We start from the raw sequence: 10,419 nt of genomic DNA on the forward strand, positions 1-10,419 counted from the left end.
TATATATATATAACTTTCTTAATACAAATAATTTTCTCCCAAGAAATGTTATGAATTCATTTGTCAGTAATATGTGAATCATTTTTTACAATATGATCTATAAGAGATATTAAAAAGTTTAAATAGATAATACAACAATAAATGATTTATTAAGGTATATGTGAATACACAATAAGAGTAATGCCTATTACAGTCAAAGCTAGATCTTAAATGCTTTTAAATAATTTCTACATGAATTTATATTCATGCTAAATACGTAGTTATTTGAAATGCGTGCTGAAATGATTTTTTAAACTTATAAATGCAAACTGCTATAGTAATATCACAAATTAAATTGATAAGCAATTCTGGCAACCTATTAGAAAGATATTAATGTACTGTGAATAAATTTATTGGTTTAAATAGAGACTTTAATTGATATATTTATCCAAAGACATATATTATTTATGTAAGATATTTATATAAAAGGTTACAATATTATTTATAAAATTGTCTGTCTCCTTTGCAACCTTGTAATCAATTTTCTGAAACTTTGCACTATGACAGTACCAAAACTAGATGCTGATGCAACGAAGTAAAAAAATCTTTTACATGTCTCACGATGACGTTTCGCGACAAATTAGCAGAAGCAATTAACAGTCAGAGAGGTAGAATTAAAATGAGTGTAGCGTACATGATAGAAAGTTGCGGCAAAATCCGTCCTTTGCGAGGTTATCTTGTTCGAAGAGAAATTTGTCAACACGGAACTACGAAATGAATGCTGTTCTCCTTCCTCGGGGTCGAGGAACGACGTCTCATGGCACAAATCGACGATTTTAAGAAATCCGAGGAACGTCGTTGTTGGATTCTGTCCACTCAGTGATATATTTCTGCTTTTTACCGACGAGCGAGCAGCCTCCTCGTTACGCACATAATTCTCTCAGTTCCGTCAATGTGTAACGTGGGACGCGATAAGGCTGCAAACAGCGAGACACTTGCAAATATTCGATCGACAAACATCTGGGGACAGAGAAGGAGAAAGAGCGCGAGAGAGATGACGCAAATAGTAAGTTTATAATGGTTTATAATAGACATGCAACGTGTACGTACATATACGTACCTGAACTGATTAATAATTAACGCGATCTCTCGCTCTTCCATGCGCGAAACTCAACAGGCAATTTTACTTCGATTATCACCCAAATAAACCGTACCATCCGTCCGAAACGTTCCGGCGAAAGCAACGGGCTATTCGGTTAATCGCGTGGCGGGAGAATTGGAAGAGTCCGCCCTTGACATATATTTCCGCTGTTTATTTGTTACGTCCGCAATAAACTTTTCTATTATTAATCATTATCGTTACTGTTATCAGAGTTTCCGTAGTAGTGAATTATATTAAGTCCACGTCATCGGAGGAATAAATTTGAATAAATTATACGATGTTTTGAACATACATTTGAGGCGTATAATTTGTGTCGCGCGCCATCGTTCCTGTCTTGTATCTCTTGTTGGCCTTAGTTGATATTTTTGTTTCAGCTTATCAAGATGTATTTGTACATGTTATATATGCGTATTAATTTTTAGCGAATAAATAAATACATTAAATGGATTTGAAGGGGATATTAAGGCCCAAGATTATGCATACATAGGTAATCAAAGTTGTAGAGTAAAAGCAGATAAAAAACGACATTCTGTTCATTCCTTGTACTTTTTGTAATTATTGTATAAAATTTATAAATCTGTAATAAAAATAAATAAAAATTATAACTGGTTGAATCTATAAATTTGTATCCAAAATTTGTTCCTCCTCAATTTTTATCTTCTAAAAATCAAAGGATCATGAGAAAAAAACTGAAATCTAAAAAATTTTACATCTTTTCTAATAAAAATACAGTCCTTGTATAATTCTCATAAAACTTTATTTATATAATCCTCGTAAATCTTGATGAGGGAATCGGGCGTTCTAGGAGTGATGGCTCCAAATGCGGCATCGAAATGTTCTTTGGTGACGAGAGTAGCGTTAATATCCTCCTCCAACGCCTTCATAGCAGCTTCATGGCATAACGCTTGAATTTCCGCGCCGGTGTAATCTTTTGTTCGGCTGACTAGTTCCACAATATTTACTTCTTCCTTTGCGATGTTCATATGTCGCAATTTTATCTCAAATATTTCTCGTCTGGTCTTCTCATCTGGCAATCCCACGTATATGATACGATCTAATCGTCCAGGTCGGAGGAGTGCCTGAAATATTTATTGCACTTTCTTATATAAAACAACTATTAAATAATTAAATTATTAATTACTTTATCAATTATGATCTCTATCGACAAAAAGAGATATTCTAAAAAGATATTAAATAATACTTGATATTGAGAGAAACATTTAACTGAGGGATTAATTAAATTATTTTAATACATCTATAAAGTTTTACAGCTGTTTTTGTATCTTTGATCATAACTGCATAACATAAAGTCACTATTTTTTTTTATTTTTGTGCTAAATTTATTTTTTTGCCTTTTTTATTAACCTTTAGAGGACCAGCATTTTTGTCTTGAAATTTTGAATTTTTTAAATGTAAATTCATGTATATATTGAATTTTTATGTCACGAGGAGTCGACGAGTTTTCCGCTGACCACTATAGTGGCCAGTTCTCTAAAGGTTAACAAAGAGAACTTTCTATCGTAAAAAAGATTGAGCCAGTAATTTTTCAAATTGATTTTATATCGTATTATCTATATCGTATATTCTATTATACTTTTATCAATTATATAAGATAGGAAATATTACTTTGTCAATTTTATCCGGTCGATTAGTAGCCGCTACCAGTGTGACGCTCCCCAAAGCGGTGACACCATCAAGTTCAGTTAGTAACTGGGCTAATACTCGCTCCTGCACGTTACTTCCACTACCACCGGAAGACGAACCTCTTTCACCACCCAGTGCATCTATTTCGTCGATAAATATAATGGATGGTGCTACTTGTCTCGCCTTTCGGAATACTTCTCTTACAGCCTTCTCAGACTCGCCTACCCATTTCGAGAACAGCTCCGGGCCCTACAAATAATTGCACGATATAACAATGGAGACATAAATGAACATTTCGAACGACTTACCTTAATATTCAAAAAGTTAACTTTGCTCTCAGTAGCAAGAGCTTTCGCGATCATGGTTTTCGAACATCCCGGTGGTCCGAACATTAAAACACCTCTAGGAGGTGTAATGCCCATTCTTACGAAAGCTTCAGGATGTTTTAATGGCCATTCGACAGACTGCTTTAATTTTAGTTTCAAGTCTTCTTGCCCACCAATATCCGACCATCTCACATTCGGTACCTCCACTAAAACTTCCTTCATCGCTGAAGGCTTTGTTACGGTCAGAGCATAATGAAAATCGGTCATTGTCACCTTTAATTTATTTGGGTCATCTGGTTCATCTTCGAACGTAGCCTTATTCTTTTGACAGCATTTCACAGCGTTTATTATCGCTCTGGAGCACAAACCATACAGATCTGCACCAACGAAGCCATGAGTAACAAACGATATACTCTGTATATCTTCACACGAAAGCGTATTGGGAATTTTCGAGAGTAACTTCATCAATATTTCCTTACGCATGTCTGGAGTCGGTACATAAATTTCGAAGTCCATGTCCAATCTTCCTGGTCTCCTCAGAGAACTGTCTACGAGATCTGATTTTGCGGTAGTAGCCATTACTAGCACATTGTTGCTAGTATTTTGTAGATCATCAAAAAGTGTTACTAATTGAGTCAGGACTCTCTTCTCGTGGTCTGTACTGGTATTATTTCTCTTAGGACACAGACTGTCCACATCTTCAAATAGTATTATACTGGGAGCGCTCGATATCGCTTTGCTGAACACTTCTTTGAGCTTACCCTCCGTTTCACCAACAGACTTACTGTAAATGTCCGAACTGTATACGGTAAACGTATTAACGTTACATTCTGAGATTATAGCGTTGGCTATCATGGACTTACCAACGCCAGAGGGACCGTACAATAATATCCCTTTACAGATATTAAAGCGTTCGATACTTTTATACTTGCCAATACCTATTGCCACTATGTCCCTTATATCGGATATAAGAGCGTCATATCCACCTATATCTTCAATTTTATGCCTTTCCTTTGCAACATTTTCTTTATCTTTATCCAGAATTGTCCACTTTGTTGTGTAGAGCGCTTTATAGAAGTCTACTTTTGTAGATGTTAGATTCATATCTTTGAAAGGTTTTGATAGATCGTTTACATCCACTGTTTCAGTTGGCTTTCTCTTGCTTTCCTCTGCTTTAATTTGAACAATTTTATATACCAACTTCTTTCCGTAATATGGCACGCTTATCCTATTACCCACAGTAAATATTTTATGTTCATTAAAACATTTTAGAATAATATCCAATTCCACACTTACATCAGACAAACACTTTCCTTGTTGACTAATTACAATTTCCTTAGCGATATGGACAGTGGATGTCAAGGAACATATTTTGATTAATCCTGATAGATTATTTAGATCAATGGCTAAAAATAAGAAGAAACAGGATTATCATTAGCTTAGTTCACCAGTTAAACCTGTTATAAAAATTATAAAATTAAAATTAAACAATTGAAAATAAACACTTACCGTGTTTTGTTAAAGAGACGCTTGTCAAACTTTTATCATTAGTTGGCCAGGCTGTTTTCACAACTACCTCATCTTTCGTTGCAATAACGGTTGGTGATCCAATTGCGATCTCGCACAATTGTAAAGTGAACTGTGATACAAATACCATATCATTAGCGTCCTTCTCAGAAATGCGTTTGGACAATTCTATGAGATACACAATACCGTGAATTAAAGATAGATGTAAATAAAAATTATATTATTATTAATTATGAAAATATCAATAATTACATACCTTGTGTTTGAAATACTTCTATCGTGCTATACAAAACTCCATTAAGGACGAATGGATAGTCCCAATTGTCTGTGGAAGGTGGACAGTTTATCTCATGCACAGAAATATCTTTTTGGGTCAAAGCACATTGACACTTGTCGCACTGCTGCCATGACGACAAGCTCTTTCTTGATTTAGTAGACATTCTGCAAAGAAAGTAATAATTGATCTGTCTTTTAATCTAAAATTGCAGTATTCATCTTAACGTGGAAAGAAAAAAAAAGAAAAAAAAAATAAATAATTATAAGATGTTTAAAACAGATATCTATTGTTAAATAAAGCTGCGGTTCGATTCATGCTCACGACATTTAACCCTTAATACATACGTTAGTTTTTGGCACCCTTAATACACATGTTCGGTCATTCGTGGACTTAATTTTTATCACTTTTATAAGTATATATAAATTATTAAACAATTTTTATTTATATTTTGACATCCTTAGAAAGTAATTGTGCAGTTATATATTCATAACAAATTATAGATAAATTGTTATAACTAAATATAGTTAACAAAATCAGAAAAATACACTGTTTCATATAAAAATATAAAACTCTGAAACAAAAATGTTTAAAGGAAAAGTATGAATAAGTATCTTAAAACTGACATTCCAAACTATAAGAAAAAAAAATAATTCAAGTGTCGGCTGTTCAAAAAGTTTAGTTATTGAGTAACCTGAAAATTATGTTTTTTTAATATGCATGAATGGCTGTAAATTGAAGATATATTGCATTTACATTTTAAAACAATGGATTTTATTATTGTTATTGTGTTAAAAAACTTATAATTTATTAGGAAAATATTCCTTATAACATTACAGACAATAGATATAATATTAGTGACTTTTAGAACAAAGATACTAAAAAACGCATTTAATAAGGGCTATGTTGTTTTAGAATTAAATTCTATTTTCAATAATTCGTGAAATATTCTCGCAATACAACCGAGAATTAGTTAAAAATAAAGAAAAAAAATAAAAATTTTTTTGTTACAGAAAATGTATACTCTGTACACACCTTGGGTGATTTGTCACCCAGAGGTGAACTTTGGATTTATGCCAGTTAAAGGATACGTACGGATTGAGGCCGGTAACGCACAAAACTTGTTCTTTAGATGTCAAACTTTTTTTTAGAAATAGAAAAGAGACCGATATTTGACCAGGTGCTCTTAGTATTTGAAAAAAAAAAGAAATGGGCAGGACACGAATGAGCCAAACGTGTGTATTAAGGGTTAAAAATCATTTCGGTAATTCTCTAGAAGAGTTTACTCACCTCCGATTTCGATGAAATTAGGCTCGATGCGTTTTTGCGTAAAATGAAAGAATTTAGCAGAAAAACGTCCGGGACTGCTCTGCGAAGCGAGATATTGAGCGTTAAAGTTGACAACTATTGAGGTTAGATCATCTTCGATTTCGATGAAATTTGGCTCATTTGACGTGTTTTTACGTAAAATAAAAGAATATGACAGAAAAAAGTCCTGGACTGCTCTACAAATCGAGACTTTAAGCGTTAAAGTTCACTAGTGTTACCACATAACAGGATCATTAATCTGATGTCACGTAGGCAGTGGAGTGTATAGTGGTGTATAGACTATCCTTATTGGTTCGAGGCGGCTATACTCTTCTGAAGAATTACCATCATTTCATTTTTATTATTTGTCAAATATTAAACGAAGACAAATAATATTCGCGAGCGTTGTCAGCAGGAATCAGACCATGATCCAAGAAAACATTTTTTAGAACAATCTATTGAAATATTATATTCGAATATGATTTTAAATTCTTTATCAAACGCTTGAAATATCATTAAATAATTGTTAAAATACACTCATAAAGAGAGAACAAAAACACAAAATAATGTTTTGTTTCTAGCTTGACTGTACCATCATATATATATATAAATATATATATACACATAAATTTTGTAAATTCTGTATTTTTATCTATTTTATAAAAATAAAGATCAATATAATTTCAAATTAAATCCCTTACTTATTTATACATTAACTTATATTAATTTACTTATTTACATATTAGCTGCAAGATTTTAACGAGAAATTTTTAGTTTTTTTAAAAAAATCCTAAAGCGAAGCTTGAACTTCGACGAAAGGTATGGTCAACGAGATGCTACAATCACTTTGAAGCGTTTTTTAATTGATTAATTTGTAAAATTCTTTCTTCTAATTGATCAAACGCTTTAAATTTGTAATGAGACTTTGACTATAGCCGATGTCACTAGGGGTCGCGTCGCGCATCAACACATGTCTTTATTTACTACCATACCAATATCTCACGCAATCTATGATACATGCAGTCGCATATACGTGTCAATTTTCGTATAACAAATTCGTCGCGATCAAGCGTCTAAGTCTAATTCTAAGACTTAACTCGACGTTATTTGTTCGTGCAAACTACGTGTTTGTGGATTACTATTTCGTAAGTACAGGTTGCAAAACTTTCGTATCGAACAAACGTTGTCACGACTTGACAGTTCGAGACGCCATGTTACACTAAGAAATGGTAAAAAAATATATCAATCTTGAAATTTTTGATCGTTCTCGGTATAAACTCCATCTCACAAACACGTATTAATGCGTATACTTTAATCCTGGAAAAGGCTTTTTGAATTTGTGAAAGAGAAAAAAGTATTTGTTATACAAAAATTATATGATTTATGCTCGTTTCCACCAATGTAGATTCAATCAATTTCTGGGCAAAAGGAGTCTTGTCTTCAAGAGGACTGCGATGAAATTTATATTATAAGTTAGATTGATTGCAGAAGGTGAACGGCAACAAATATAATTTTAGTGCAGTTATTCAACTTCAGCATATTATGTAACTTATTACTTGTGCAACGTCAAAATCAATTTGCATTTAAATATCGAATGACATTTTATGTTTATTAAATATTTTCACTAGGAACAATAACATTTTATGTTCATTAAATGTTTTTATGAGAAACTAAAACTCATTTATATTTTGTTTCAAAATTTTTCTTAAAGGTATGGATAAAATTACGAATAGATAAAAATTAGTGGTACATGTGTTATGCTCGGTAAAAAATTTGTGTCGTACACGAATATATACAAATATCTATAAATATTCATAAACATGTAAGAATATTCAAATTCCCATTTGACAGGGATAATTTTCACATTGCTTGTTTTAGAAAAAATCAAATTTGGAAAAATATTAATAAATTGCTCATAATTTTAATATTTATAATTATACGTAATTATGTATATTTTTTTACATCTCTAAAAACTTGATTTCATCTAAAATATGCGGAAATTATCATTTGAAATATATTTGATGTCTTTTCATTATTATTATTATTATTATTATTATTATACAACGAAAAGGAATTTTATAAAAAAAGAATGGACATGAATGATTATTTCAAATATAATTATGTATGTTTATGAACATTTAAGCATATTTAAAAATGTTCGTACATATTTGTATATAATCATGCATGAAAAATTCTTTGCCGAGATGAAAAGGCAATGAAAGTTAATCTTAGGTGAGCGGTTTACCCCCAAAAAGTTGCCTAGAAAATGCATTAATCGACCAATCAATGTTCTACTGGCTGAAAATGATTTAATTTGATTCCTCATTATTTTGCGAAAAAACATATGAATACACTTTAGTTTTTTATAGTCATTGAAATTAGGATAAACAATTTTTTTGGTTAAAAAATCTATACTTTGGATAAAAATTCTGAAAAAATTTTATAAGCTTACTATCAAAGTGGACATTTCTTGTTTCTGACTTTTTTGTTTAAATCAATAGTTATTGAAATAAAAATGTCTAAACTTAAATATAACTACTTTTACGATTTTTTTTCCAATCTTTCCAGTCATCGATTTAATATGAATAAAAAACTAATTAATATTCGGCCAATCTTAAGCTATAACAAAAATTTTATTTTGTTTTGATCTGTTCTGTTATTGACAATGAAAACTTTATTATAACGAAGGCGCGTCCGTGGTGCCTTATATAATAAAATTTTTCATACATATATGTATATTTACTGGGTGTCCCGAAATTTTTTTGACAAGCGCTTTTGTGTAGATAGATCGGACTAGAATGAGTCGAAAAGTCCTGTACTATTTTGCAATTTTCGCACTAATTGACTATTAATGATTAAAAATTGCCGAATACTGGTCTTCGATTTTTTTCTCAAATTCTATCAACTTAACAGAAAAAATGTGAGAGATAGAAATTATTTATTTTCTCCTCGTAGAACTCTAAGAATTTTTTCAGAATTTTTCATTAATTTTTTAGTGCTGCATTTTTTTTTTATATATACAGAGTAATTCTGATTTATATATACAGAGTGAAATTTGAAAACATATGGAAAAATGGTTTATATCAACATTCAGTACAAAGAGGGACATCGCATAATGGAAATAATTATTTTATGAATGTACGCGTTGGGGACATTTCGAGCATTTCAAGGTGGACTTCGTTTTCTTAAATGGAACATCCTACTTTCTATTTCAGTATCTATTAGCTGATGTCGAGAAACATCATAATAAAATTATTTTTTATTGAGTTCTTTTCATTGAGTATTCATCAAAAATGCTTCGAAACATTCGTAGCTTCAAGTGGATCGTAGCCTGAGCCAATCAGAATCAATCCCCACACGTCACATTAGACGCTACACTGAAATGTGAAAATATATTAATCTCACGTAAATCTTTTTTCATTGATTTTTAATGCATAAAACATTCAATATTCAATTTTTAATAATTGATTTTCTGTGTTAATAATAGAAGCAAATAAACTTTTTTTACTTTTTGATGTTTAAAAATAACAATCTGAAATTATAAATGTTTGAATATAAAACATAAGACAAAAATACAAAACAAAGACGTCTAGCAGTAAAAACGTTTAGCTAAAATAAAAACGTTTATCTAAACGTTTATCTAAAATAAAAACGTTTAACAATAAAAAACAATCAAATTATGAATAGTAACATTTTTTGTATATAGACATAGTACACATGTAAACTATTTTATATTTTGTATCGATACTTAAAACAAATAAATCTTTTCGTGATGGCATCATTCGTAAGTTTCGATAAGTTTTTAATTTTTTCCATAAAATTTAATGCAACTTACTACCTATTATAAAAACCATAAAACAATTCGTATGATATTACACTTTAAATGAATTTCTAAAAATACATACGTTAGTTAACCTTGTATATTTAATTAATTAACGACATCAATAAAATGTGTAGCGCTGTTCCTAATAAATATAATTAAATTCAACCGACACATGAAAATAAATACTAAAGAATCTTGTGATATGTAACATTTAATGGAAAATATAAATACTATAATTATTTAAATATAAAAAGGAACTAATAACTGTTCTACATCTAGTTCTTTACACACACACACACACACACACACACACACACACACACACACACACACACACACACACACACACACACACACACACACACACACACACACA

At 31.0% G+C, this 10,419-nt stretch overlaps 3 protein-coding genes across 8 annotated transcripts in view; 1 reads left to right on the forward strand and 2 right to left on the reverse strand.

Moving 5' to 3' along the window:
• The window catches only part of LOC108747432 (transmembrane and ubiquitin-like domain-containing protein 2), a 3,561-nt gene extending 2,091 nt beyond the window's left edge, over window positions 1–1,470 (reverse strand). Inside the window, exons 1-2 of one of the 3 annotated variants that reach the window (XM_018484878.1) lie at window positions 1,100–1,470; window positions 674–956 (exon numbers count right to left, since the gene is read on the reverse strand). The gene's annotated coding sequence lies outside the window, so the exon portion shown is untranslated. Of the gene's footprint in view, window positions 1–673 lie in introns of all 3 variants that reach the window. The other 2 variants (XM_018484877.1, XM_018484876.1) reach the window with 2 other exon arrangements.
• The window catches only part of LOC108747434 (zinc finger protein 708-like), a 12,956-nt gene continuing 3,569 nt past the window's right edge, over window positions 1,033–10,419 (forward strand). The window contains exon 1 of one of the 2 annotated variants that reach the window (XM_018484883.1): window positions 1,033–1,045. The gene's annotated coding sequence lies outside the window, so the exon portion shown is untranslated. Of the gene's footprint in view, window positions 1,046–7,174; window positions 7,366–10,419 lie in introns of those variants that run through there. The other variant, XM_018484882.1, reaches the window with a different exon arrangement.
• LOC108747425 (spermatogenesis-associated protein 5) overlaps window positions 1,879–10,419 on the reverse strand; it is a 104,279-nt gene continuing 95,738 nt past the window's right edge. Inside the window, exons 4-9 of one of the 3 annotated variants that reach the window (XM_018484866.1) lie at window positions 4,895–5,079; window positions 4,621–4,806; window positions 3,591–4,517; window positions 3,094–3,488; window positions 2,768–3,034; window positions 1,879–2,220 (exon numbers count right to left, since the gene is read on the reverse strand). In XM_018484866.1, coding sequence (XP_018340368.1) covers window positions 1,888–2,220; window positions 2,768–3,034; window positions 3,094–3,488; window positions 3,591–4,517; window positions 4,621–4,806; window positions 4,895–5,078 — 2,292 coding nt within the window. In that variant the 5' untranslated portion in view covers window position 5,079 and the 3' untranslated portion in view covers window positions 1,879–1,887. Of the gene's footprint in view, window positions 2,221–2,767; window positions 3,035–3,093; window positions 4,518–4,620; window positions 4,807–4,894; window positions 5,080–6,202; window positions 6,494–10,419 lie in introns of those variants that run through there. The other 2 variants (XM_018484865.1, XM_018484864.1) reach the window with 2 other exon arrangements.

Source organism: Trachymyrmex septentrionalis, unplaced genomic scaffold (assembly GCF_001594115.1).
Source record: "Trachymyrmex septentrionalis isolate Tsep2-gDNA-1 unplaced genomic scaffold, Tsep1.0 scaffold2, whole genome shotgun sequence".
Taxonomy (NCBI): domain Eukaryota; kingdom Metazoa; phylum Arthropoda; class Insecta; order Hymenoptera; family Formicidae; genus Trachymyrmex; species Trachymyrmex septentrionalis.